General features: G+C 57.1%; 9 protein-coding genes across 9 annotated transcripts; 6 read left to right on the top strand and 3 right to left on the bottom strand.

Moving 5' to 3' along the window:
* Nucleotides 1-258: 258 nt before the first annotated feature.
* Nucleotides 259-1,322, top strand: GGS23DRAFT_553910 (uncharacterized protein). The gene has a single exon (XM_051515499.1). The coding sequence runs from the start codon at nucleotides 625-627 to the stop codon at nucleotides 1,258-1,260; it is 636 nt and encodes a 211-aa protein (XP_051374428.1). The 5' UTR covers nucleotides 259-624; the 3' UTR covers nucleotides 1,261-1,322.
* Nucleotides 1,323-2,327: 1,005 nt separating this feature from the next.
* GGS23DRAFT_553907 (mannose-P-dolichol utilization defect 1 protein) lies at nucleotides 2,328-3,682 on the top strand. Its single transcript, XM_051515498.1, has 2 exons — nucleotides 2,328-3,203; nucleotides 3,292-3,682. The coding sequence occupies exons 1-2, from the start codon at nucleotides 2,598-2,600 to the stop codon at nucleotides 3,559-3,561; spliced, it is 876 nt and encodes a 291-aa protein (XP_051374427.1). The 5' UTR covers nucleotides 2,328-2,597; the 3' UTR covers nucleotides 3,562-3,682.
* A 1,694-nt stretch (nucleotides 3,683-5,376) lies between these two features.
* GGS23DRAFT_351864 (choline-sulfatase) lies at nucleotides 5,377-8,104 on the top strand. Its single transcript, XM_051513136.1, has 4 exons — nucleotides 5,377-6,405; nucleotides 6,506-6,840; nucleotides 6,906-7,481; nucleotides 7,556-8,104. The coding sequence occupies exons 1-4, from the start codon at nucleotides 5,743-5,745 to the stop codon at nucleotides 7,677-7,679; spliced, it is 1,698 nt and encodes a 565-aa protein (XP_051374426.1). The 5' UTR covers nucleotides 5,377-5,742; the 3' UTR covers nucleotides 7,680-8,104.
* Nucleotides 8,105-10,245: 2,141 nt separating this feature from the next.
* On the top strand, nucleotides 10,246-11,070 carry GGS23DRAFT_593892 (mediator of RNA polymerase II transcription complex subunit 8-domain-containing protein; the record flags this gene model as incomplete). Its single annotated transcript, XM_051518088.1, has 2 exons — nucleotides 10,246-10,376; nucleotides 10,470-11,070. The coding sequence occupies 2 exons, from the start codon at nucleotides 10,246-10,248 to the stop codon at nucleotides 11,068-11,070; spliced, it is 732 nt and encodes a 243-aa protein (XP_051374425.1).
* A 1,399-nt stretch (nucleotides 11,071-12,469) lies between these two features.
* On the top strand, nucleotides 12,470-14,356 carry GGS23DRAFT_616845 (uncharacterized protein). Its single transcript, XM_051520811.1, has one exon. The coding sequence runs from the start codon at nucleotides 12,743-12,745 to the stop codon at nucleotides 13,994-13,996; it is 1,254 nt and encodes a 417-aa protein (XP_051374424.1). The 5' UTR covers nucleotides 12,470-12,742; the 3' UTR covers nucleotides 13,997-14,356.
* Nucleotides 14,357-15,171: 815 nt separating this feature from the next.
* GGS23DRAFT_351764 (uncharacterized protein) lies at nucleotides 15,172-16,035 on the bottom strand. Its single transcript, XM_051513135.1, has 2 exons — nucleotides 15,919-16,035; nucleotides 15,172-15,854 (listed from the first exon to the last, which is right to left on the bottom strand). The coding sequence occupies exon 2, from the start codon at nucleotides 15,798-15,800 to the stop codon at nucleotides 15,300-15,302; it is 501 nt and encodes a 166-aa protein (XP_051374423.1). The 5' UTR covers nucleotides 15,801-15,854; nucleotides 15,919-16,035; the 3' UTR covers nucleotides 15,172-15,299.
* A 1,165-nt stretch (nucleotides 16,036-17,200) lies between these two features.
* On the top strand, nucleotides 17,201-18,634 carry GGS23DRAFT_351695 (uncharacterized protein). Its single transcript, XM_051513133.1, has 6 exons — nucleotides 17,201-17,370; nucleotides 17,721-17,753; nucleotides 17,818-17,863; nucleotides 17,949-17,978; nucleotides 18,191-18,520; nucleotides 18,588-18,634. Exons 1-5 carry the CDS (start codon nucleotides 17,351-17,353, stop codon nucleotides 18,512-18,514), a joined length of 453 nt encoding a protein of 150 aa, XP_051374422.1. The 5' UTR covers nucleotides 17,201-17,350; the 3' UTR covers nucleotides 18,515-18,520; nucleotides 18,588-18,634.
* On the bottom strand, nucleotides 18,526-20,301 carry GGS23DRAFT_351698 (DUF1295-domain-containing protein). Its single transcript, XM_051513134.1, has 3 exons — nucleotides 19,726-20,301; nucleotides 19,142-19,627; nucleotides 18,526-19,067 (listed from the first exon to the last, which is right to left on the bottom strand). Exons 1-3 carry the CDS (start codon nucleotides 19,844-19,846, stop codon nucleotides 18,688-18,690), a joined length of 987 nt encoding a protein of 328 aa, XP_051374421.1. The 5' UTR covers nucleotides 19,847-20,301; the 3' UTR covers nucleotides 18,526-18,687.
* A 955-nt stretch (nucleotides 20,302-21,256) lies between these two features.
* GGS23DRAFT_616839 (kinesin-domain-containing protein) lies at nucleotides 21,257-25,089 on the bottom strand (the record flags this gene model as incomplete). Its single annotated transcript, XM_051520810.1, has 5 exons — nucleotides 24,736-25,089; nucleotides 24,611-24,650; nucleotides 24,419-24,538; nucleotides 23,343-24,321; nucleotides 21,257-23,284 (listed from the first exon to the last, which is right to left on the bottom strand). Exons 1-5 carry the CDS (start codon nucleotides 24,776-24,778, stop codon nucleotides 21,257-21,259), a joined length of 3,210 nt encoding a protein of 1,069 aa, XP_051374420.1. The 5' UTR covers nucleotides 24,779-25,089.
* Nucleotides 25,090-25,227: the final 138 nt, after the last annotated feature.

The following is a 25,227-nucleotide window of genomic DNA, read 5'->3' as shown; positions in this document are numbered from 1 at the left end:
CTTACATCTGCAATACAAGCCATGGATGCTGGAGGGCCCGCACCTGGGTTTTGATAGATATAATAAGCCTGAGCGCTAATAGTGTTACTCCCTCTCTTCTTATAAGCCTGTATAACACTCCAAAGCAGCTAGCTTCTTCAGCAAACATAAAGGGCGATGTGCTGTTTCTACCTCACCAACTGGCCCATGTCGAGAGGTGTTTATCTCGAACTTCTTCGCCACCATAACTGTTGCTCGAAATGGTCAATTATTTCTTTCCCTGCCTTTAGGCACTAAGTTGTTGTGACCCGCAATACATACTTTATCTCCTCCCAACCCCCAATGCCCTTCTTACTCCTCCTCTTCCTCTCCTTCCTTTCCCCATCGGCTCGTAAAGATCTTGTCTTTATCCTTGAGCTCTTCACCCTTCGTTTCATCCTCCTCCACCACCCCTCCATTTCTCCATCTGTGCGAACAAAAACAAGACTCAGAGACAACATAGGCACTTCAAGATGGCTCGTCTCAATCTATCGGGGGGCGGTCACGAGTCCCCTACTCCCATGGTTGAGGCCGGCGCCGGAGCCGACCCCAGGTAAGTCATCCACATAGGGTGGCAAATGCTCAAAATCCTATCTTCGCGTCTATATGTTTCTTAACCCTGGCATCCACCTATCTAATGTCACTGATAACTCGCGTTACAGCATTCCCGCCGCTGTAATGCCTGGCGGAAGTGACAAGCAGGATGCCACCTCTCACAAACGCACGAACCACAAGGCTCCCCAGAACGCCCTCTCCTCCCAGGGCAAAGTCGCGGCCACTAGCGACCTCCAGGGAAGCGTGGTCGATTTAAAGGCGTCTGAAAACGACAGCGACGACGACGACGACGACGACGACGACGACGTGAAGAATTCATATCTCGGAGCCCATTTCGGAGCCATGAACGGTAAGCACACCGCGAACCGTCTTTGCGCCCCGCGCGTGAAGGACACGGTTGCCACCCGCGCCCCAGAGGCCGAGGATGGAAGCGACCATCAGAGTGCTGCCGAACACCCTACTCAGGAGGCACCGCAGCGTCTGGGACGCCCCCGGAAGCGCAAGGACGCGCCGCCCGCGTCAGACGGCAACAAGGACAGCCGCCCCGCAAAGAAAACTAAGGTCCCTCGACGCGGCCCGGAGGCCGGTGCTACTCCATCGCGTCACAGCACTCGCGCCGCCGCCCTTCTGGCTGCGAGCAGCATCGCCCAACAAAACGTACGTATCCCGTTTCACTTGCACCTCTAGTCTAAGGTTCATTGTTTTCTTTTTTTTTCCCATTCTCTTCCCTTCCCACTAGAATCCCCCCCGCAACCCACGCACCACGCTAACGCACCGCTCCTACGTCGCAGAATAAACGTGCCCGAGCTGCGGCCCCTGCTCGAGCAGCCACTCCTGTCAGCGGTCGCGGCGGCCAGCGCGCCGCCAAGTCTACCCCGAAGAACCCCGGCCCGGCCCCGGCCCCGGCCCGTCTCGGCGGCCGGAAGACCTGGTCGGTGGAGGGCATCGCCGACGCGCGACTCAACATGCAGACGGGCGAGGTGGAGTACCTCATCAAGTGGGCCGGCTTCCCCCAGAGCAGCAACACTTGGGAGCCCAAGCAGAACCTGAACTGCCCCCGCCTGGTGACGGCATTCCACGCCGCGCAGGCTAAGAAGGGAAGACACTGAGGCTGTAGTGCATGGTGAGTGCGAGGTGAGGCGGGCGTGTCTAGGCTACCCTAGGAGTAAGGGGAAGGCCGTCGTGTTACCTATTTTATCCGGCCATCTGCCTAGAGGTGCCTTGCAGGTTCTTCCGCGTCTGAGGGAGACCTGTGCCCTTGTAGGCACGCATATACGTACGCACCCCTAGACGCCTTAGGTTGGGTTGGGTATGGCTGTGTAATGAGACAGGATTTGCTAAACGGGGTTGATTCTCTGTCTTTACTGACAGAGTCCCCTCTTACAGAGTCCATAGGAAAAGGGAGTAAGTTGCGAAGGTTATGAATGCCTGTAGGCTTATGAAGTGATGTAGGAGGCATATGGTCCAAGCGCAGCCTCAGTATTTCTAATTAGAGCCACCCGAGTAAGTTAAGTTCTAGGAGATAGGTACTTACCGTAGGTACCTCTGTTGCATGCATGTACATTGTACCTACAGGTATGCATCAGTAAAGTACATGCATGTACCTATGAATGTATATTAGAGGCACCTCTTGGGTGATCATACAGGTACCTACCTAATACCTGAGGTACCTAAAGGTATCTGGTGCTCATCGCATGTGATGAAATCCAAGGCTGCTGATAGGACTATCCAGGACAACATGAGGTACAAAGGTACGTACGTGATTGTTGGCATATTGTCCTCAGCAGAGGGATCCACTCCTCGCCGCATCAGAGCATTTTACTCATATTGCTGTGCTGGCCTCCGAATGCCACTAATCGCCTTTGCCTCACCACATTCACTTTCTCGCGGAGAGCCGTGGACGCGACTTTGGAGGAGAGCCAGTTTCTCGATATCTGCCTGCGAAGGATAGCCGCATACTGCTAAAAGAAGAAGACAGAAAAGAAACGCCCTACTTCTCGCGGGCTTCATTCCGACAATCCGCGATGGAGGCACTACGAACTGCTCTGCAGCCGCTGCGGCCCATCACCGAGAGCCTGCCGGCCCCCATCCGCGACCTCGGCGTGTCCATCATCGGCGATGCCTGCTACAAGACCTTGATCCTCGAACTCGACCCGACCGACGCGGAGTGCCTCAAGCTGGGCATCTCCAAGGGCTTGGGCATCGGCATAATCGGCGCCTCGTCCATCGTCAAGGTTCCCCAGATCATCAAGCTCCTCAAGTCGCAGTCCTCGTCCGGCGTCAGCTTTCTCTCCTACCTCCTCGAGACGTCGTCGTACCTCATCTCGCTCGCCTACAACGTCCGCAACGGCTTCCCCTTCAGCACTTACGGCGAGACCGCGCTGATCCTCGGCCAAAACGCCATCATTTCCATCCTCGTCCTGGACTACAGCGGCCGGCCCAACATCGCGGCGCTGTTCATGGCAGTCCTAGCGACCAGCGCGGTCACGCTATTCAGCGATAGGATCCTGGACATGCAAACCCTGAGCTACCTGCAGGCTGGCGCGGGCGTCTTAGGTGTCGCCAGTAAGGTGCCCCAGATCGCCGCCATCTACCAGGAAGGTGGGACGGGACAGCTGAGCGCATTCACGGTAAATTTTTTTTTTTTTCAAATTTTTCTTTTCAGACGCCAACGTGTAACGAGCAGACTCGGCTGACATCCTGCGCGCACCCCCATAGGTCTTCAACTATCTCGCCGGTTCGCTCTCCCGTATCTTCACGACATTGCAAGAGGTCGATGATAAGCTGATCCTGTACGGCTTTGTGGCGGGCTTCGCGCTGAACCTGGTTCTCGCCGCGCAGATGGTGTATTACTGGAACGCGCCGTCGGCCAAGGCGCGGGGCAAGATGAAGGAGGCTGCTCCGGTGGCTGCGGCTGCAGCGCCCAGCTCGGGCGTGTCCTCGGCCACCCCTAAGAGTAAGGGGCCGACTACGCGACGTAGGGGCTAGATCCCTAGCGTCGGCGCCTCACCCTGGACGGACACGGGTGATTTTTGTTATATACCGGTTTTAGCTATCTCGAGAGACACATGGGGTGCTCTTTATTAATAGACAGACATTACGTCGTCGAGTTCTGGCTCGCCCCGCGACCCGTAGTGACCATGCAGCCTTCTTTCTGGGTGCTCCCTTTCGTCCCAGACTGCCGGGTGACACGGCATCCCCTTGGCTGCTATTTCTACCATTGCAGCAGCAGGACCCTGGTTGATCTCTGATCATATACGCACGTAGCTATCTGCATATAGGCGGTTGGGGAATGGCCTGGTCAGGCCTGCTGCGGGCGGGTAACCTCCGCCTCCGACTGCGGCCCTGTGCGGGGATGTATCCATTCAAACCAGGGTAAAACGAAGGGGCATAGGGGCAGGAGGGGGTAACGCGAAGCGGCCCCTAGCCTGCCGTACGTAGTGACACGTGCAGAGGAGATAAGCCCATGTCGAGCGAGGTTATACCTATGTGTCAACCTACCCTCTACTCTGTCTATACCGCGACGGAGCGAACGGGGAAGGGGTTGGAAACTCGCCAAAGAGGGGGGTTGGGGTTCAACGGCCTTGCTTATTCTAACCGACTAACAACTACATCTCACCTTAGATGGTTCCCGCCGGGCACTTTGGATCAATATGTGCCCGCATCGGCGACTGCTGCTGAGGCGAAGAAAGAGGGGGCGTGACGAGAGAGGCGTGATGGTGAGGGGCAGGCGGACGAATGGGGTGGGGGTTGCCCGGGCAATCTGTGGCTAATGGCAGTACCTATTGGAAGCTCCCCATATCGATGCTGGGCCGTTAGCCGGTAGGTAGGTCTATAATTTCGACGCAGGACTGCCGGTGCTTTGCAGCATTGCCGTGGTGCCGGGTGTATTATGTCTACGGGCGGAGATTGGCATGGCAAAGCCGAGAGTAAGAACTCCGAGAGGAGAGATGAGCGTCTCATCTCTCTCTCCCCTCTCTCACGCGAGACTAGCGGGCTCTGACGTGATTAGCGGTGATGTAATCTCCCCTGTTTTTGCTCGGCCGTTTGTCTCTAAAGCACGGCTTCGTATGAATCCCCAGATTTAATTCAATTATTCAGGTCCCCGTCCAACAACCGGCAGTAGAGTAGCAACCACGGCACGAGCACACCTTCCCATTTTCATTTGACTACTGCGTAGCACGCACCTAGCGCTCACTACGTGCACCCGGGGGTGGTGTGCGCCTGCTGGGGTGCTCCTGGCGCTAGCGAGCGAATCATCCTCGCGAGTGCATCCCCAATCGGGAAAAGACTACTTGCCGCCGCCGCCGATAGGGCAACGGGGCGTGCCATCCCTTGCAGTACGGGGGTGGCCGTATTTGTCGCCGGCCACTTGCTCCACGGGGTTGGCAGGGGCAGGGCCACGATCCAGCGCCTCTTAGCGCGTCTGCCGCCATTGCTCTCTCTGATCACGCCAGCCACGGGTCCGATACCGACGACGTGCCTAGCATCTCCTATCTACGGCTAACAGGTACCAACATGTCTGTGTCCAACCGCGTCTTCGACCTCCTCTGGTCCTCCGGCCATTTGCACACGACCACTCAGCTCCTCCAAATGGCGGCCGATTTCTCCTCTCGTTGCGTTGGCGGACCACGAGGTAGGTAGGTAGGCAAGGTAGATATAGACGAGCCTGTCCTGCGTCTCCGCTCGCGAACGCGGGCTTCTTCGCCCCGGCAGCCGTCCACCCGCCGAGCCCCCCTCCTTTGCACGTCCCTGTACGCCTCTGTTACACGTCTGTTTGTGGTCGCGGGTCCCCGACTCCGGCCCTCGTAGCCAATGCCTTTAGCCAGCTCCGCGATCCTTCTTGGTCTGGGTCTCCGATGGTAGAGAGGCCAGAAGAAGCCACTCTTAGGTTCTGTACTACTCACTAGTCCGCTTTTTATTAACCCTCTTTTTTCCCCTTCCCTTTTTTTCTTCCCGCCTCTGTTCCTCCCTACTGTTTTCTTCTCGTCTTTACCTAGGCTCGAGATTCCATCTTATTCCTGCTTGCGTGCAACTCTGGCCGCCTACTTTCTCCGGGTTCGAGTTGCACTTCGCTCTTATCTGCCCTGTATATTTATCTCACTCGGGTGGCTGACTCGGGCCTCCTCTTCCTCAGCCTAGCCGTAGAGCCCGGTGGTTGCTTTAACAATGGCCCCCGATATCGATTCCGTTTCTCGTCCGCAGTTGGCCGCCGACAGCCGCCGGCGGCCAGTGGCAACGGCGGCGGCGGCGCCAGCATCGGTGTCCAAACCGCCTAACATTCTCTTCCTCATGGCCGACCAGCTAGCTGCGCCGCTGCTCAAGCTATACAACCCGGAGTCGCAAATCAAGACGCCGAATCTGGACGCGCTGGCGGAAAAGTCTGTTCAGTTCGATTCGGCATATTGCCCTTCTCCTCTTTGTGCGCCTTCGCGCATGAGCTTGATCTCCGGACAGCTACCCATGAAGATCGGGGCGTATGACAATGCCTCGCAGATCGGAAGCGACGTGCCGACCTACGCGCACTATCTACGCATCAAGGGCTATCACACGGCATTGGCGGGCAAGATGCACTTTGTCGGAGACCAGCTTCACGGCTACGAGACTCGGCTTACTAGCGATATCTACCCCGGCGACTTCGGCTGGGCCGTGAATTGGGACGAGCCGGACAGGCGGCTGGAATGGTACCACAACGCTAGCTCCATCTTCCAGGCCGGAACGTGTGTGCGAAGTAACCAGTTGGACTACGACGAGGAGGTCATGTATAGGTCAACCCAGTTTCTCTACGACCAAGTTCGGGAGGGGCCGGACTCGCGGCCATTCTGCCTGACGGTACGTAATTTAAGCAGCTTTTTTCCCCCGAACCAGCTTCGGCGGAAAATTGCTAGGATTTGGAGACGGGGCAATGGACTAACAGGAAGGAATGCTTTAGGTCTCACTCACTCATCCTCACGACCCGTACACGATCGAGGAAAAGTACTGGGATCTCTACGAGGGCGTAGATATCGCGCTGCCGAAAGTCCGGATTCCCAAGGAGAAGCAGGACCCCCATAGCAAGAGATTATTAAAGGTATGCGACCTCTGGGACGAAGACTTTACCGACGAGCAGATCAAGCGCGCTCGAAGGGCGTACTACGGTGCCGTGAGTTACGTAGACGACTGCATTGGCCGTATTCTCCGCGTTCTGAAGGACTGCCGACTCGACGAGAACACCATCGTCATATTTAGTGGCGATCATGGTGATATGCTGGGAGAGCGTGGATTATGGTAAGTCATTGTCGTTAACCCGTTAACGGGGGGAGATCCGCGACATGATGCTCACCGTGTTCTAGGTACAAGATGAGCTATTTCGAACCTTCAGTACGGGTACCGCTCCTGGTCTCGGACCCCCGACGATTCACGCCTCATCGGGTCAAACAGAACGTCTCGACCTTGGACATCCTTCCTACGCTATGCGATCTAGTCGGGACCGCGCCCATCCCCGGGCTGCCGATGGACGGCATCTCTCTCCTGCCCCATCTCGAGGGTAGAGAGGGCCACGACACCGTGATTTCCGAGTACACCGGAGAAGGAACAATTAGCCCCCTTATGATGATTCGACGTGGCCCGTGGAAGTACATCACTTGCCCAACCGACCCGCCCCAGCTTTTCAACCTGGACGCGGATCCCCTGGAGCTCGTCAACCTGGCAGAGCTCGTGTCCAAGAAGGGGGCACTGACTCCCGAAGAAGAGGAGGCGAGGGAGAAGTTCGAGAAGTTCGAGGCCGAGGCCAAGGCCCGCTGGGACTTCGATGCTATCACACAGCAGGTGCTGCTCTCGCAACGGACACGAAGACTCGTGTGGGGCGCCTTGAACAAGGGCAAGTTTGAGCCGTGGGACTACAATCCGGGAGACAATGGCACTTCGAAGTGAGCATCTCCCCCACCCAAACCCTAACTGCTGGCATTTTGTCGAGGTAGTCGAGGCTAATAGTCGTCCTTAGGTACATCCGATCCTTCCTACCCCTCGACGACCTGGAGCGCCGGGCACGATACCCTCCGGTCGATAAGTACGGCCGCGAGACCCGCGACATCTTGGTCGACCAGGCCGGCTCGCATAACGAGTAAATCGCCGATACGATAGCATACGACATGACCCTTTGTTATGCTTATAATAGCACGGTATAGAGCACCGGGTCTCTATGGTGGCGCATCTAGCGGGGGGGCGAACTGGTTTGGCGGGCCAAAGTTGTTTGACATTTTGAGAGTATATACCTATGCCTATATTCGGGGGATGATATATGTGAGTTGAGCGGGATGAGTTACGGAGTCATGACTTTACGAGTACCAAGCAAAATAATATTGTCGTGCGTGATGAGGTGCTAGATACCAGCCCGGTGAACTACCTACATACGTAGGCTTCTTGTGGTAGGTAGGCGTGTAGTTTGGTGGGACGAATCGGATTCCTCTTAGCGGCTTATTATATCATGGCACATTGTGCCGCCCGCCTAATACTGCCCGACGTCAGCGGACCCTGAAGGGCATGGGTGGGCGATTAGCGTGCTGTTGGTCGCGGCCAGCCGATGATCGGGGGCAGGGGTTGGGTGGCCGGGGTCTGCCTAGAGTTATGATTACGCAATAGTATTTGCCTGCGTATATATACTTATATTAGGTACCTACCTTCACACATGCCACGTAGATACCTCTACGCGTAGATACAATGTAGATATAATATACCTGAGCCAAGCCCTGACGACAGTATAGGTACTTCGAATGTCTTGTCTATTCTCCAGGCAGGTACCTGCACCTGCCTGTACGTAAAGTTAGGCGTTGCTTACCTAATCTCAATGACCTCCTGATTCGGTTGGTCGGTACCGACCTGCCTCCTACTATAGGTCCGCTTACTCATGTGAGTACGTATCTCCGGTAGATACCACCATATAAGGAGGGGGGGGTTTATTGACACTATGTTAGTAATCCTTTCTATGACTGGACATAATATCTACCTCGTGATAAGAAGGAGTTAAACTCTAGGCTGATATTATTATCATTTCCCGACATAGTTACCATCCGGATATAATGTTATTATTTTAAAAAAGGTATATTCTATAGGATTACCCGGTTACCTCTATGTTACTAAGTACGTACCTTTATACCTTTATATCTTTTACGTTTGTTACCTTAGGTACCTCCTAACCTCCTACCTACCTACCTACCTACCTCTTCCATAGGTTCGAAGATAGGTTCGAAGATAGGTAGATAGATTTTACGTACGCGAACTAGCTCCTATAGATTCGAAGATAGATAGATAGATTCTACGTACGCGCGCGCGAACTAGCTCCTATAGGTTCGTAGATAGGTAGATAGATTCTACGTACGCGAACTAGCTCCCATAGGTTTAAAGATAGGTTTAAAGATAGGTAGATAGATTCTACGCGCGAACTAGCTCCTATAGGTTCGTAGATAGGTTCGTAGATAGGTTCGTAGATAGGTTCGTAGATAGGTTCGAAGATAGATAGATAGATTCTACGCGCGAACTAGCTCCTATAGGTTCGAAGATAGATAGATTCTATATACCTAAACTAGCTCTTATAGGTTCGAAGATAGATAGATTCCACGCGCCTAAACTAGCTCCTATAGATTCGTAGATAGGTTCGTAGATAGGTTCGAAGATAGATAGATTCTATGCGCGAACTAGCTCCTATAGGTTCGCAGATAGGTTCGCAGATAGGTTCGTAGATAGGTTCGTAGATAGGTTCGAAGATAGATAGATTCTATGCGCGAACTAGCTCCTATAGGTTCGCAGATAGGTTCGCAGATAGGTTCGAAGATAGATAGATTCTATGCGCGAACTGGCTCCCATAGGTTCGCAGATAGGTTCGTAGATAGGTTCGAAGATAGGTTCGTAGATAGGTTCGAAGATAGATAGATTCTACGCGCGAACTAGCTCTCATAGGTTCGTAGATAGGTTCGTAGATAGGTTCGTAGATAGGTTCGAAGATAGGTTCGTAGATAGGTTCGAAGATAGATAGATTCTACGCGCGAACTAGCTCCCATAGGTTCGCAGATAGGTTCGTAGATAGGTAGTAGATCATGGTGTTTATAGAAAAAAGATGAAGACAACAGGTCTAGGTAGGTAGGTGGTCTAGGTAGGTAGGTAGGTAGGTAGGTACCTATGGAATATATAGACATTATATCCGTCTAGACATTATCATATCCGTCTGGATATTAGTTCCTACGCAGTCATAAAAACCATCCTGAAATAATAAGAAGGAAAGGTAATAAGGTTGGTACCGTAACCCTTGCTATAATTCTTTTAGCCCCTCCGAAAGAATGACCAGCTAAGGTAACCCTTACTAGATTTAGTTACCGTGTCGGTACCCCGACTCTATTGCTGACATACTGTCCATAGACCCCCCCCTCCCTGTATGGCAGGTACCTAAGGTAGGCAGGTACCTAGGTACTTGCTACCTTGCGTAGCATCTTCATCCCCCTCCGTCGACGCGAGGCTGGACGATGAAAGTTCCATTTCCGAATCCCATCCCATCCGTGATCAGCCCTGCCCGGAGCTGATCCGTGATTCATGCAAGCATCCCTCCCACTCCACATTTCAGCTCACCTATCGTCACACCGCACCGCGTGCGCCGCATCGCAAGTTTCTACCCTCCGGGCTCCCGCCTGCCCGTAACTTACCATGGCGTCGCTAGACCTGAGCCCCGAGGAGCTCAAGGCCGTCGAGCAGACGCGACAGCGCCTCTCGCAGATCTCCGAGAGCATTGCGAGCGTCAAGGCCGGCATCTTTGCGAGTAATCCTCTGCCTCAACTGTACGCTTATCGGCCTGCCTGACTGCTCACGGGCGAACCACCACCCCCTTATCTCCGTCCGTGTGCGCTAACGCAGAGGCGGGCACGATACAGAAGCTCGCTGCAGGCCTCGGCCGACATCCTGCAACACAACTTACGCATGCTCCTCGAAATTAACTCGCAGCATAACGAGCTGTTCAGCCGCATCGCTGTGCACCCCTCGACCAATTTCCCCGGCCGCACCCAGGAGAGCATCCTGCTCCAGCTCCTACGCAAGAAGCCCGAACCCGACATTGCGACCGCCATGGACGAGGGCCGTCGGGTGGTCGCGGGGCTCACCAGCCCGGCCCACGTCGCGGGAGAAGCCGCATCCTCAGAAGACGCGGCGAAGGAGCTGGAGGATAAATGGACTGCGGCAAATAGCTTCCTGCAAAAGCGTCTCTACGACTACCTCACAAAGGAGGACAACGACCCGTACACGAAAGAGGAGCGCGAGCTGGGCATCGAGAACGTGCGCGCCGGCTTGCGGAGACCGCTCGAGGAGGACGAAGAGGACGAAGACGAAGACGAGGATGAGGAGAAGGACGACGATATCATGGAGATCGACCGACCGCCTCCGCCGCCGGCGCCAGCCGTGGTAACGCAAGAGGTTGAGGGTGCTACGGTTGAGAATATTATGCGGTTTGCGTCGAGGGGAGAGTTTGTTGCTGGTTGAGAGAGATCGGCACCTAGTCACGATAACGCCCTTTTCGTTCGGGACGCCCGCATCGATGCTGAGCATTATTCAGTGCTACGCCTTCATTGGTCCTCACACAAAGGGTGGGTAACCCCATACGAGAGGACTCTGACGTCTATTACGTGGGGACACGTCACATGGTAACAGGAAGAGACGATGGTAGCTAAGGGCGAGATCCCACGACAAGGAGATTCGTCATACGTGATCTTTACGGCTCCGTATATTTGCTCAGAAGTCAGATCGGGCAGTGGGGGTGACACGCCCCTCGGGCGTACATACGAGCCGGCTCAGGCCCCCTTCCTCTCGTAGCGTGGGTTGTCTGTGACGGGGCACAACGATGGGCGATTAGACAGGTATTTAGCCTCCAGCAGACACGCATAATCTACCCTGGCTAAGCTAATTGCGTGGCATAAGCGCCGGTTGGGAGTTCTGTTCAGCCTCGTTATCACCCACATAAGCCGCGATGTGTGATCGAGATGGCGATTTAGTAAGCTAGTTGCGTAGGATCAGGCGGTTGAACCTCGACGATCGGTCACGACACATCCCGTGCTACCCATTCAGCCTTATGAGAGGCTATTGCCGGCCTCTACGTAAGCACGGCTCGATTTGGCTATGCATGCGGCCGGGCTTTATGCAGCGAGTTTTCGTTGAGCCAAGGTGGAGTGGTACCTTGTCGACAACCGATACGATCCGTTAGACAGGAGGGACACGGCCGGAGCTGAGAAAAAGAAAGGGGGAGGGGAGGGGGGAACCGAAGAAGTTGGCATTAAAAGTTCGAGGGAACGCCGAAAAGAGGATCTCAAATCCCGAACCCTCTCGAATGCGGGAATTGCAAAATGCCAAGTGGCGGCGGTCGACGTTTCAGCAGGGAAGACGACGCGCGAAGCCCAATCGGATTGGGATTCTAGAACTGTTAGGAGTCTCGGTCTTTGCTTCGTTGACGGGTTCGACGCTCACTCGCAGAATCGCACCCTTCATGGGCGGGCCGCTGGGGCTACGCTACAGCACATACACCGCTGCAACCCAAAGCGATGATGAGGGGGGGGGGATGACAGGGCTGACAACCGGGGGAGCGCATCGCATACAAAGGCTAGTTTGGTTGTGACCAAGTTTCCCTATGTAAGCTGATGCTATCGCTCGCGGCTCTCGCATCTCCCTGCTTGTCTACCTTCTCGCCCGGTCTGTCTGCCTCTCGCCTCCCGCCTCCCCCCGCTTCCCTCCCCCCCCTACCTGCTCATCTTGCTTCCTACATCTTTCCCTGCCGACTGTAACCATCGTGGCCGCTGACGGAAAGCAGCGTGATTGGTGGTGCCTCGAACACCCTGTCCGACAGTTCGAGCCGCTAAGCTGCTAGATTTGCAGATTCGGTGTACTCGGATAGAATCCGACGCAAGGGCCTTGGCAACGAGCCGGTATCAAGGCTCAGATACACACACTGTCATTCTCCAGGCCATATTGCGTGAAGCGGAAGAGCCGGCCCCTCTCTTGTTGCTGTATCACGTTCCCTATCAGGCCCTTTCGAGACATTTTAGTGTAGCCTCGCCCTCCTGTTTGCGCACTCCCCCTCGGCAGCCCGTGAAGAATCGTCACGTCGCTTGCTGCACCGAATGCTGTGCTACGGCATTCTCTAGCCGCGGATACACCTCTTAAGATGGCCGGGGACGCGGTCGACGATTCCAGGTGGGAGGGCGGGACTATTGTGCCGTGGAGCCGAGGTGATTGCATAGCGCAGCAGGTCGCCCCTGGCCCGATGGATGCTTTAAACTCGGAGCCTAACTGTGCGGAAACCCTCAGCCAAGAAGTCCTCTCCGAGTTCGAGGCTCTCATGTTAGGAGAGGTCTCAAACGACGGGTGGTCCGGGTACGGGACGGGGCCGGCGACCCCAGCCATGTCGGCCTCCGCCAGCAGCTTCGATGACGAGACATACTTCCCGTTTATGGACCTGCCCTTCGAGATCAGGCTGCAGATATATCGATGGGTTTACCTCATGAACCCCATCAGGTTAACCCAGTTCGCGCCGTGGTGCCCGAATCCCCTCAGCCGGATGTACCGTGTTAGAGCCGTCGTGCCGAACTCGACACCACCTATCTGCGACCCACTGAACATGGCAGTCGCTCGAGAGGGCCTAAGCGAAGAGGATGTGGAGGAACCGGCAACGGAGGATCGCCAGGAGTCGAGAACCCGAGTCGCCACCCCGTCGTCACCGTCGTCCGTATCACCATCGCCGTCGCCATCGTCGTCGCTCCTCTCGCCGTGGCGGCCGTACTGCTGCATACCTACTGCGGTTCTCCAGACCAGCAGGCAGGTGTACGTCGAGAGTCGGTGCCTGCCGTTCCTGGAGAACGAGTTCGTCTTCGTCAACTGGTTCTCGTCGGGGCTCTGGGCGACGCGGTCCTTCATGCGGGGCCTGCAGCCGTGGCAGGCACAGTCGATGCGGTACGCGCGGCTCGAGCTGCTGTCGCGGGATCTCGCGGGGCGGCTGGCGGACGAGTGGCGGGACGTGTGCGCGGCGTGGTCGGGGGGGCTGCGGGGCCTGCGGCTCAAGATCCTCGGCGGCAACGGCGGGGGCGGGGGCGGAGGGGCCGGGAACGGGAGCGGCGGCGGCGTCGGGTCGTGGGCGGTGGCGGGCTCGCCGCAGCGCGGCGCGCCGACGGTGCGCGTGCGCGACGCCGCGGGCCACCCTGAGGCCTGGATCGCGGGCGGCCTCAAGCGGCTGCGCCGGCTCCGCCGCCTCGAGGTCGAGCTCGCCGTCGCCGACTGGGACGACGTGGCCAAGGTCGCGTGGTGCCGGAGCCTGGAGGAGGCGCTCAACGAGCCCGCGGCCGGCGCCGACGCCGCCGACGCGAGCGCCACGCCGCCCCCCCGCGTCCGGGTGTCTTGCGTCGAGAGGGACGTGGAGAATTGAGCTACTGGGACGGGATTCTGCCTCGATTGATAACCGGGAAAAGGGGGAGAAAAAGGGAGGGAGGGGCGGTGGACTTCCTGGGACAGGTCGAGCCGGAAAACGAGGGTTTAGATCGAAACGAAACGTCGGCGACCACCCGGAGTGCACACGCGGAGGAGGAGGAATAGCGACACGCGTAGCCAGCCCAGACGCACATAGGAGCTACTAGGCGAGCGGGCGGGCTAGGCGACGCTCGGAGCACGGACGGCACTCCTTACACATTTGTTTACTTGCATATACACGGACTACACAGGGGGCGGGAAGGGGGGAAATTAGAGTGAACGGGACTCGCCCGGATCGGTCTGGGATATGTGCTATATCAACTGCACATGTATGTGTGTCGCGTCCACGGTACGTGGCTACGTGCGTCTCGTATATAAATATATACATGTTGCAACAGGCCTGATGGCATCTAGAGCACGTAGTATCGGTATCATGGCCGCTGTGGATGATGGGACTGCGCTTGCTTCGCAATGCGGTCTAGTCTAGCTGTGCTCCAGTGTCGCTACTCCGGCACAGGCACACAGGCCCTGCGTTGTGGTTACGCGCGAGTGGGTATCATGTATTCCATCGCCTTGGGGATGAGAGCAGTAGATACCTGCCGCGGCGATGGCCCCCCTTGGGGGGTATAGTGGCTTTTATTCTGGACCGCTTGCGTGCTGTTGGCTGAAGCCTTTGCCCTGGCGATTCACGTCTTGAGTATTTGTTTCTCCCTTTCAGTACTTGGCTTGCTCAGCTCCTCCTCACCTCCCATCACCTACCACCATCTCATCTCCCACCAGGTCCCATCATTAAACTGCCCTGTCAAGACTTGGAACCGGAGGTCAAGAACTAGGTATGTGGTGAAGCTGCCGCTGCTGGCTCTGCCCCTGGCTCGGCGGCGTCCGTCGGAGCGAGATATGCTGACGCACCTGGCAGAGAACTCAGAGAGAGAGAGAGAGAGAGAGAGAGAGAGAGAGAGAGACTCGTCTTCAAGAACGTCACGGTCTCGCACACCCAGGTTGGCCATCTCCGCCGGATCTGATCTCCTGAAGTTCTGAGCTAGCTAGCTGACTCTCTAGCAAGGCAGCAATATACACCCTATCTTGCAGTCCAAGACTTCAAAGAACCAACTCCATCGGCCCCTATACCCCGAGCAATCTCACGTACTCGCAGCTCCACAATGGCCAACAACGACGAGCTCGCCGTGCTAATCGGCTACGTAAATGAGACGGCCAACGTGATCGCCGGCTACGTGAACCAGACGGTCAACATCATCGCCGACTTAGCGGCCGCCGTGCCGCAGGACGTCGTCACCTCGGTGCTGTCCTTCGCCCTCTCGTGGGCCGCTTTCGTCACCGCCTTGCTCCTCGGCGTCCTGGCCGAGGGCGAAGACCCGATGATCGTGCTGCGCCTGCACTGGGGGCTGGCGCGGCTGTTCCTGCGCGCTGCCCCGGTCCTGGCCGCGTGCGTCGTCCTCACCGCCGCCTCCCCGCTGCTGATCGCCGCCTACGTCGCCTTCCGCGCCGCGCGCTACTGCGTGCGGCTGGTCGCCCGCCGGCTGCGCTGGCTCTAGAGCCTTCTGCGCCCCGCCGGCGGCGGCGCCGACGACGACGATTCCGGCACGGATTCCGACGGGCCGTACGAGACCGACGGGACTGACGATGATGGCGGCGGCGGCGACGGTGATGATGGCTACGGCGGCGATGGGTATGTCTGCGACTCTCGCTATAGACGTTTTCCCGCGGTGGCGCCAGGCCGGAATGTATTCGTGGGGCTCGGCCATGCGGCTTGCGGAGGTGGTGCGAGAGTTACGAGAGGAAATTGATGAATACCCACCCTGTTCTTAGTTAGGTCGGTCGGGGAAGACTGGGGGACGCTCTGTATCTCGGAGGTAGCCGTACATCTTGTCCGTCTGCGGAGGTCCCCTGTTTCTCTTTCGCCGCGTCTTCCTATAGGTATGTTGTGCAGCATAGGTAGATACACGAACAAGGATGGTCTAGTCTGTCGCGGCTGTTGATAATGGCTACGCATGGGACAATGGCTATATTAGTAATTTCAACCCTTATACGTAGGTACGCGCGCGGACGAGGGCGGTTGTCGGTTGAGGCTGTTGCGCCGCTGTGATTTTCGTCACCGCTAAAGAAGACCCCGGCGGAGCCAGCTCCGCTCTGCGCCTACTCTCTTGGTTCTATGCCTAGGCAACTACCTGTGAGCTCGCGAGCCTCACGGTCTCATGCGGGAGTCGTGGCTCTAGTAGGTAGGTCGTCCCGTAGATCATTGGAATGGCACGTCGGGGAGAGAGGGCTAAGCTCGACCGAGGGGACCGAATCCGTAGGTGTGAGTGACATGGCGTCCGGAAGGGAGAACGTGGGAGTGGAGAGGTGCCAGGTAGGGGATGCGGGCCGGCGGTTAGGGAGGAGGAAAGGGGAGATCTACACATCCATCGATGCCTATGAAGTGTGCTAGATTACTAACCGGGCTATACTAATAACCTATCTACTAATAGTCCTATCTATAGGTACCTACTAATAGGGCTGCGTATAGGATACGTGCATGTACCAGGTTGTCCATACTGACCCGTGGTACTCTGTGCGGGGATCACTTACCTAGTCCTTACCTAACTCACGTAAGGGGGGTGGGTAGGCGGTGCATAAGGAGCCTGGTTCTGGCGAATCCTACGCTGCTTACTTACTCGATTCGTCTTCTCTCTTCTCCCCTCTCTCTATAGCTTACCGGCCCACTCCGAGTGCGGTAGGCCCTCGCCCCCCCCTCTCACGCTGCCTTCTAATACCTCCTATCTCTACCTATCACCGTCCATTATTGGGTTTGCCCATGGCCAAGGCTGCTGGCCGGCTGGCTTGCTGACATAGGTAGGTATATAACAGCCGCCGCCAGCTTCTTGTCGAATTCGCTTCGATCAGACTGCAACTTGAGTTGTCGAGCCAGACTCGCTGCCGGCAAGACAGAGAGATACACACAGACACGTTATCGCCTGTCCGCAATCTTCCACCCCGGACTCCCCATATCCTCATACCTCCATACCGCTTCACCCCCCCCGGCCGCCGGCGTCTTTTCCGCAGGGGCACGACGCGGGCGTGGGGAGCCGCATATAAGGCTAGCTGCGAGCCGAGCGTGGGATATCGAAGTACTTAACTGTCTGCCTACTGGCTGCGATTGACACCGACGCTGGTAACAGCTGGGCACAGGGTTCTGACTAATTTTAAGAACCTAACAACACGTACCCATTGCCTGTACGAATCACAAGCGGACGGAAATACCACAGAACCGGGAAATATCGAGAGGAAGATACGGAGATAAAATAAAAAGAAGGCAATGCACAATGGAGGCCCGTTGTCAGTGCGGCTCCGTCACCTTCCAGACACCCCTCGCCAAGCCCCTCGCCCTCTACATCTGCCACTGCGTCGAGTGCCGCCGCCAGGCCAGCTCCGCCTTCGGTACCTCCGCCATCTTCCCCCGGTTCCCCCTGCCGCGCTCCGAGCTGCTGTCCTGTTACACGTATGTTCTCCTCTCCCGTCCCTTTATTCCTTTGGTGTTTATTCATTTTGAACTTTTGAATTCCTCCTGTTCTCCTTCTTTGCCTTTTCTTTTTCCTTTCCGGGTTTCTACGTTTTATCGGGCCGTCCTAAAGAGGATGAGAAGGAGGCGAGGAGAGAGAAGTAACCGTACTAACTCGCCAACGTAGGCGGCCAACGGAGTCGGGCCATATGCTGTACTGGTAAGCCGCCCCCCTACTGGTCTGTGATGCCCTCTAGTTATCTAGATTCTCAAAATTCGAATAGTTATTTTTGCCGAAACTGCGGGACCAGAATGCTGCACATGGCGTCGGTAAGAACCCCTATATTCAGCACTAACGTGACTCGTCACTCGAGAGCTATATGTGACCGCGGCTAACCGAGGGGAAATAACGTAGGGCAAAAACGTAGTGTCTGTCAAGGGAGGAGTAAGTACATCTTATATCCTCTCGTTCTTATCCTATCCCGTTCCGTCCTGTCTTATCTCCTTTCAATTCGTTATAAGTCCTCCCCTCCTCTCTCCCTCAGGGAGACGTGTACATTGACCCACATACGGGAATAAGAACACTCCTAGCCACTTTACCCTTGCCCCTTTTTCGTTACCGTCATACACATACCTATTTCTGACAATCGAGCATAGTGCATCGAGGGCCTCGACTGGTCGGGTGCCATCCACATCTGGACCAAGTCGGCCATGGTGCCCATCCCCGAGGGCTGTGAGTCGTACTCGCGCGAACCCTGGGACTCCGGGCACAGCACCTCCCAGGATTCCCTCGACCAATCGCCCCGAAACCGTACCCTCGATGCCAGCCATGGCAGTGGCGACGATGGCTTCCGCGAGCTCGCCGGTAGCGGCGGGTTTGAATCAGCTGGGGAAGAGGAGATGGGGAAGGGGGGACAGGATGGGGCTGCTGCGCCTACTTGTGGGCGCATCAAGGGAGGCTGCGAGTTTAGCATGGTATGAGACGATGTAGGTACCGCACACAGCGCTCTTGTAAATATATCGGCTCCGTCCGGGTTGGCTAATCGTAATGTAGGGTGGGAGAAGAGGCCGTGACCAGCACTCAACATAGGTATACCGCCGGATTGAGTGTTGAGAGATACCGTTTGTTAGATCTGACACTATCGCCGCCGCCCCTATCCATTTAAACGTCCCTCTTCGTTCTGCCCTTCCTCCGCCGCGACGACTCCACTAGAGTGCTTAGCGGGGTCAAACACGTACATTGAGAATTCGAGGAACACAGTCCGCTTGAGAAAGGTCGGCAGCCGCTCGTAGATCCACGGCGGGAAGGGGATAAGGATGCTAGTGCGGTTGAGGTATCGCTGGTACGCATCCCAATTAAGGCCCTTCTCGTACCGCTTTCGGGCCCCCGGCCGTTCCGACAGCGGTAGGCCCGAGACGAACAGGAGCAGGAAAGTCATGAAGAAGGGTCCTACGATGGTGGCGTAGAGAGCGTCGTACGCTGGACCGTCGGCATCACCATCCGCAACGGCCGAGACGCATATCATGTAGATGGCTACTCAGACATTAGTCGCTCACGCTATCAAGCCGACGATTAATAAATGTTTCGGTACGCAATTGCACACCCACCGAATTGAAGGATGATCTCGCCAAAGTAATTCGGGTGGCGGCTGAAGTGGAACAGGCCGGAATCGCAGATGGCCGCGCGGTCGGGGTTGCGACGGCGGAAGGCGGACCTGTGGACGTCGCTCGCAGCCTCGGCGAGGAAGCCGACGGCGAAGAGCACGACGCCGGCGACGTCGCGGGCGGTGCCGAAGGGGACGGCGGGGCGGCGGCGGACGGCGGGCGAGTTGAGCACGGTGACGGGCAGCGAGACGGCCCACACCCAGAGCGCCTGGAGGGTCCAGAAGCCGAGGAAGGGGAAGAGGCGGTCGCGTATACCGTCGAAGCGCGCGTCCCGGCCCGCGAGCAGCACGCGGCGCAGCAGGAACAGCGACAGCCGCAGCGCCCAGGCCACGAGCAGGGCCGACGCCACGGCCTGCCGCGCGTCCGGCTCGCGGCTGAGGCCCAGCGTCAGCGCCGCCAGGAGCACGAAGTTGGTGCCGCCGGCGAAGTCTATCGCGGGGGTGGTATTAGTGGCCTGAAGAAGAAGAGGAAAAAAAAAATTTAGAAGAGAAGGAGAGGGACGGTAGAAGGGAGGGGGCGGCAAGAACCTGTTACTTTGTCGAACTTGAAAGTGAAGGCGATAGCGAAGAAGCAGAGCTGGTAGGCGACGGTGACGAGCAGCGTGATGGCGAGGTAGTAGTCGTCGAGGACGTGTACGGGGTCCGCCATGTCTGCCTTTTTTTTTCTTTCCACTCTAGATGCCCGTTGTTCTCAAGGCGTTGCCCACATTTGCGCTGCCGCCCCGAGGTACGGCATGGCAGGTAGGTATATGAGTTGTGCTCGATTCCGCGGCTGGGAGGAATGCGAGATCCCCGGGTTGCGATGACGGCGACGACGGGGCACGGAGATCGCGCGCTCCCGTGACAATCAAACGCCAAGCGTTTGCGTGCCTCATACAAAAGGAACGGACACCCCCTGATTTGCCTACGTTGGTTGCTCCATACGACGGTGGGATTTAGCAAGTGAGCGGGTATCGTAATAAGGGGGGTATCGTCATAGAGCAGGTGTCTTGTTCATACATTAATGCAGGGCGGGTTAGGCGCCTTAGATTAGGTGCCTAGCTGAGTCGCCTCGTACCTAGGGATAGGCCTATACCTTGAGTATCTAGGTACATTATAGCAGGTGTGTTTAAGGTTGTCGACGTTGTAGGGCGCCTAAAATGGTGGGGGGGGGGGGGGGGTATCAGTCAGCAAACGCTGAATACGAGTACTTACGCTCCCCTCGCCCCTCGGATACTGCATCAAGCACTCACACCAACCACCCACCGTCATGTAGTACTTTTACCTGACGAACGCGGCCTCAATACCAAACCTCATCTTCCCAAGAGAACCCACATCGCCAGAATAAAGCCTTGCCTCGATAATACTACACGATAGTCACGCGAGGGCGGCAAACGATACCTCAGACCCGGAAATGGGACTAGACCGACCCGGCCGGAAGAGGTCGACAGATTGCGAGTCTGTGAATATATTGGAGGTAGAAGAGTGCCTAGGCATATAAAGGCTGAATCGTCCTACACGAACAGGCCACAGACACACAAAAAACAGACGATGGAAGAGCGGACAAATTATACATTTGAGTCGTGTCCAGACAACCCCGAATACCAAACCCCATCGCCTATAATCGCCACGATGGCTGCTAGCGTGGCAGGGTTGTGCGGTACGGGTTGAATGGAGGATAGAGGGGGAAAACGTAGTGTCATGTTTGGCACTGTCAGGGACGAATTGGGGAGAGAGATCTTCGCCGAGCATGGCTATCGAAGCCCGCGCCGAAGTCGAAGCGATATAGTAGAGGTAAGGCTGCCCACTGGACTGAGAGGCGGGCGGAGAGGAAAACCAGTCCCGACACGTTGGTGAAGGAGACGGACGTGACGAGAAGCAGATAGAGGGGAAAACAGATCCTGAACGCCTTCTTCTATAGGCAGAAACCCTCCTTCCTCCCACTGACTCCGGAAGCAAGGACAAAAAACAAGCACGCACGCACGCAAGGGAACGCGGTCTGCGAAATCAGCCCTCATCCTCAACCCTCTCCCGTCCGTAAATCATGAATAGGCGTCGGTTCTCGCTCAGGTCGTCACACTCATCGCCACACCACCGCCCCCTTCTCCCCTCTGCGCGCGTCCCCGCCCACTCCAACCCCGCCAGCCGTCACCGCCGCACCGCCAATAGTGATGCGGCGTCCGCGCTCACCGTCGGATTGTGTGGCGCCCGCAGCCTGCAGGACGCTCGAGCCGGCGCCGCCGCGCAGGCTGCCCGCGAGGTTCATGCGCCTGGCCTGGCCCAGGGTGAAGGCCTTGAACGCGCTGGCGCCGCTCCCGGGGCCGCCCAGGTCCGGCGGGGAGCAGCTGATGGGCGGGCTGCGGCGCCTTTCGGAGCTGCTCCGGCGGTTCCGCGAGATGCCGTTGGTGCTCGAGGCCAGCGGCGCCGAGTGGTGGTGGTAGCTGTGGCCGTAGTAGCCGGCGCCGTTGCCGGCCTTGTGCGAGCCACCGAAGGACCCGATCGACGAGACGCGTCGAGCGCCTGCCGAGCCGGCGGCCCCGACGCTCCCCGCGAGCATCGACAGCCTCTTGGGTCGCTTGCTCGCGTGAAGCGCCGACCGCAGCTTCGACGCGTCGATGAAGTTGGATGTCTCGGAGTCGTCTGAGGACGGGGGGTGGTTTTCATCCGAAGAAGAGGATGAAGAGCGGAAGGTTGTCGTCGACAGTGACGAAGCCTGGACAGGCGCGGGGATAGACGACGAGGCCGTGGCCGCGGCTGCCTTGGGGCTAAAGGATGCGCGACGCGTCGACCCGGGAGAGCCGATATTAGCGGTTCGGGATACGTCAAGGTTGCGCAACGGGCTGGGCTTTTCTTCGGGCTCCGGCGAAGTGAGGTTGATGGAGATGGTCGGCGGCGTGGGAGAGGCGCGGGCATCCGGGGACCGAGACTTAGACAGGAAGCCTGCTTGAAACCTGTTAGGCTTCGCAACGGGGAGGCTTGACGTCGCCTCGGGAGCGGTAACGGGGGGGCTTGGCTCCTCCACAGCTACCCTGTTCTTGATAGGGGAGAACGGGATGGGGTTAAATCGGGGTATCGCTCTTCCTGGCGAGGCTCGATCCGGCGAGGACTCGAATCTCTTAGGGGTTTTCTCGAAATCTGCCAGGGTCTCGCCGTCGTCGTCGCGCCAGCGGACCGCCCGCTTTGAGGGAGACCTCTTCTTGACCGGAGTGAAGGAAACCCCTTTCCGTGCGTTGAGCGCCTTGCGGCGTCGCGGAGAGCCCCTGACGGGCGACAGCAGCTGCTCTGCCTCAGATTCCGCGATGGCTGATAGCGCCGGGATCGGGATGGGTTTGATTGGCTCCCTTCCCAGCAGCGAGATCTTCTTTCGCTTGGGCGTTCCGCGTTTCGTGGGCGGGAATGCCTCGACGGGCATCTTAACTCCGTCGGGTTTGACGACTTGCGAGGTGGCCGCGTAACCGGTCTCGAGCAGGCGGTTGATGATGCTTTTGGCGTGCGCGACGGCCTCTTCCTCGCTCATGCTTATCGTCTCGGAGAGCGACGCGAGCGTCTCGAACTGCGCGGTGAGAAGGACCTGCATCGTTGCCGTATCGCCTACCTTGTCCTGTTCCAGGACTTCGCGGTCGGCCTCCCGGGCGAACTTGCACTTTAAGAGCTCGGCTTCCCTTGTCAGGCTGTCGATTTCGCCGTTGTCTGCGTAGCCGTCTCCCGCGGGTAGCTGGCTGATGCTGTGTTGCAGAGCTCCGTCGATGGCGCGTTCCCAGTTCGCCCTGTCCAACTTCTGGTGGATGTGGTACCGGCTGTTTTCGAGCTCCAGCAGGATGCCCTGTGCCGTCTTCCGCATGGCTACCAGATTCGACGGCATCGCGCCCTCATCCTCTCTCGCGTCGCAGACGGCGTCGAACGAAGCGATCCAGGATGACAGGAGGCCGATGCGCCGCTCGATACCTCTCAATTTCTTCATGTTGTTCACCTTCTCCTGCCTTTCGGGTAGCGAATTTTCGTATGCGTTTCGGATCCTCTGCACTCCTTCCTTCACAGAATATCCCCTCTTCTCCATTTGCTTCTGGAATTTGATGAAGAAGGTTCGCTCGGCGTCCTTCTGTTGGGCCTTGAGGCTCGTTAATCAATGCCATCTGCTCGTCGATCTTGACTAGGAAATCCTTCACGTGGCGGTTGACGTTGAAGACGTTCCGAGTCACCTTGGTCTGGATATTCTTGGCGCGGTTGGCGTACCGTAGCGTGTTCTGCGTCTCGTCAAAGTGCGCGCTCGACGGGCTGACGCATACGATCATGACCGTCTTGCAGTTGCCGCCTAGAGAGAACTTGAGCAACCGTGTGAGCTTGCTGTTTCGGTAGGGCACGTGGTTCGTCTTCCGCGCGTCGCAGAGCGCGTTGATACAGCTACCCAGTGCGAGAAGCGACTTGTTGATATTCGCACCCTCTAAGAGCCTCTCGCCCCGGTTCTTGGTCGCGCTGGCGCGTTCGCTACCCGCGAGATCGATGATGCTAAGGGTAGCCATGGTATGCGGTTCGCTGACCGCCGCGTTGCGGTCTTTCTGGGCGACGTTGATCTGAAGGACGGCATGCGATCGCGAAGACGTGGCGTTCGCCTCCGTCGGCGATACGGTTCGGTACTCGTTCCCCTGTACGATCATGTCCATGACCTCTTGGACATCCCTAGGATGATGGCTCGTGAGCCCGGCTACGGTGACGGCCTGGTTGGAGTCCTCGCGGAGCATCAATCCCTGCTTGCTGCCTCCGGGGACCAACAGGTCTCGGATCGTCTCGTTATAGATTTCCAGGTAGGACAGTGATATCTCGGTGTGCTTCTCGTCGCTGCGCTCGGCAATCTTCTCGAACAGTTCCTGCATTGTCAAGAAGATGATGCCGGGCATCTGGGCCGTGCCCGTGATGGTGTGGGTCTTGCCGCATCCCGTGGCTCCGTACGCGAAGACGGTGGCGTTGTAGCCGTCGAGGACGCTGTCGAGTAGCGTCTTTGTGGTGGCCTCGTATACCTCGGTCTGAGTCGTGTTCTCGTCGAATATCCGGTCGAAGGCGAAGACCTGGTCTTTGACCTTCTTGCCGTTCGGGACTACCGATCTCGAGAACCTATGCACGGGGCTGTCTTCCGGTGGGTCGAACACTCTAACAAGGCAGAGACGTCAGACGCAACGCACATTCATCGGTGATGTCGGCGGGGGGCCAGCCTAGACCCGACCGCCTCGCAGGTGAAGATACTTACAGACATCTGTCGTCGACCACTTTTATGACGGAGCGGATGCCGTGTTGTTTAAGCTTGGGGGTAGGAGCGGCGGCCAAGGAGCCGTCTCCGAGGAACAGGGTGCCGTCGTCGTTCTTCTGCCTGCAGTGGCCCAGTTAGAAATTTTCGCCCGTCGGTCAGTGTTGATATCTCCCGGGGAGTTTCAAAACGTACAGCTGTGCGGCTTCTCGGATGGTGAACGGCCGCACTCGGACTGCATTCGAGTAACCGTTAGCATCGGCTAGCACTCGATTGCGTTTACGTAGAGGCAGCTAGGCGGAGGGAGCAGGGTAGCGTACCTGTGACCGTGATGGAGGACGCTCCCGGGTCTGTCGTCGACATCTCGTACGTTGTTGTCGTTGTTGCTGTTGCTATTATTGTTTCTATTGACCCTTCTTTTCTTTTTTTTTTCTCCCTCCCTCGTAGAGATTTCTTCGGCGTTATGAACTAAGTAATGTCGGGCGGCAATCGAGCTCGAGGCGACGTCGGCACATAAAAACACCGGTAAAGGAGTGTGTGTGTGTATCTGTATCTGCGTGTCCACGAGGAAAGGAAAAGACTGGAAGTAGCGGTATAAAAAAGAGAGAGAAATAATGAAGGTTTCGTCGTTAGTGAATTACAACAAAAGTCGAGAGACCTGGCTGGCTGGCTACACTCCAAACCGCATTCCAGCCAGTGGGGTCCGGTCGTGTGCGGTGAAGGTGGTTGCCGTCGTCGTGATGGTGTGTGTCCTCAGGCCAAGATGGGCTGCTGGCTGCTCTACCTAGGTTAGTACGGAGTTTGGGAGGAAG

The sequence above is a fragment of the Durotheca rogersii genome (genome assembly GCF_024521655.1).
Source record: "Durotheca rogersii strain YMJ 92031201 chromosome Unknown GGS23scaffold_4, whole genome shotgun sequence".
Lineage (NCBI taxonomy): Eukaryota > Fungi > Ascomycota > Sordariomycetes > Xylariales > Xylariaceae > Durotheca > Durotheca rogersii.
This window is presented reverse-complemented; position numbering and strand designations above follow the sequence as displayed.

Excerpts from the sequence above, each read along its gene's own strand:
- GGS23DRAFT_616845 (XM_051520811.1), top strand. The coding sequence starts at position 12,743 with ATGGCCGGGGACGCGGTCGACGATTCCAGGTGGGAGGGCGGGACTATT.
- GGS23DRAFT_553907 (XM_051515498.1), top strand. The coding sequence starts at position 2,598 with ATGGAGGCACTACGAACTGCTCTGCAGCCGCTGCGGCCCATCACCGAG. Across the intron at positions 3,204-3,291 it reads GACAGCTGAGCGCATTCACG|GTCTTCAACTATCTCGCCGG; the intron begins GTAAATTTTTTT and ends GCACCCCCATAG.
- GGS23DRAFT_553910 (XM_051515499.1), top strand. The coding sequence starts at position 625 with ATGTTTCTTAACCCTGGCATCCACCTATCTAATGTCACTGATAACTCG.
- GGS23DRAFT_351695 (XM_051513133.1), top strand. The coding sequence starts at position 17,351 with ATGCACAATGGAGGCCCGTT. Across the intron at positions 17,754-17,817 it reads TCGGGCCATATGCTGTACTG|TTATTTTTGCCGAAACTGCG; the intron begins GTAAGCCGCCCC and ends AAATTCGAATAG. Across the intron at positions 17,979-18,190 it reads TAGTGTCTGTCAAGGGAGGA|TGCATCGAGGGCCTCGACTG; the intron begins GTAAGTACATCT and ends AATCGAGCATAG.
- GGS23DRAFT_351698 (XM_051513134.1), bottom strand. The coding sequence starts at position 19,846 with ATGGCGGACCCCGTACACGTCCTCGACGACTACTACCTCGCCATCACG. Across the intron at positions 19,628-19,725 it reads CAAGTTCGACAAAGTAACAG|ACTTCGCCGGCGGCACCAAC; the intron begins GTTCTTGCCGCC and ends CCCCCGCGATAG. Across the intron at positions 19,068-19,141 it reads CGAGATCATCCTTCAATTCG|CCATCTACATGATATGCGTC; the intron begins GTGGGTGTGCAA and ends ATGTCTGAGTAG.
- GGS23DRAFT_351864 (XM_051513136.1), top strand. The coding sequence starts at position 5,743 with ATGGCCCCCGATATCGATTCCGTTTCTCGTCCGCAGTTGGCCGCCGAC. Across the intron at positions 6,406-6,505 it reads CGCGGCCATTCTGCCTGACG|GTCTCACTCACTCATCCTCA; the intron begins GTACGTAATTTA and ends GGAATGCTTTAG. Across the intron at positions 6,841-6,905 it reads CTGGGAGAGCGTGGATTATG|GTACAAGATGAGCTATTTCG; the intron begins GTAAGTCATTGT and ends ACCGTGTTCTAG.
- GGS23DRAFT_351764 (XM_051513135.1), bottom strand. The coding sequence starts at position 15,800 with ATGGCCGAGCCCCACGAATACATTCCGGCCTGGCGCCACCGCGGGAAA.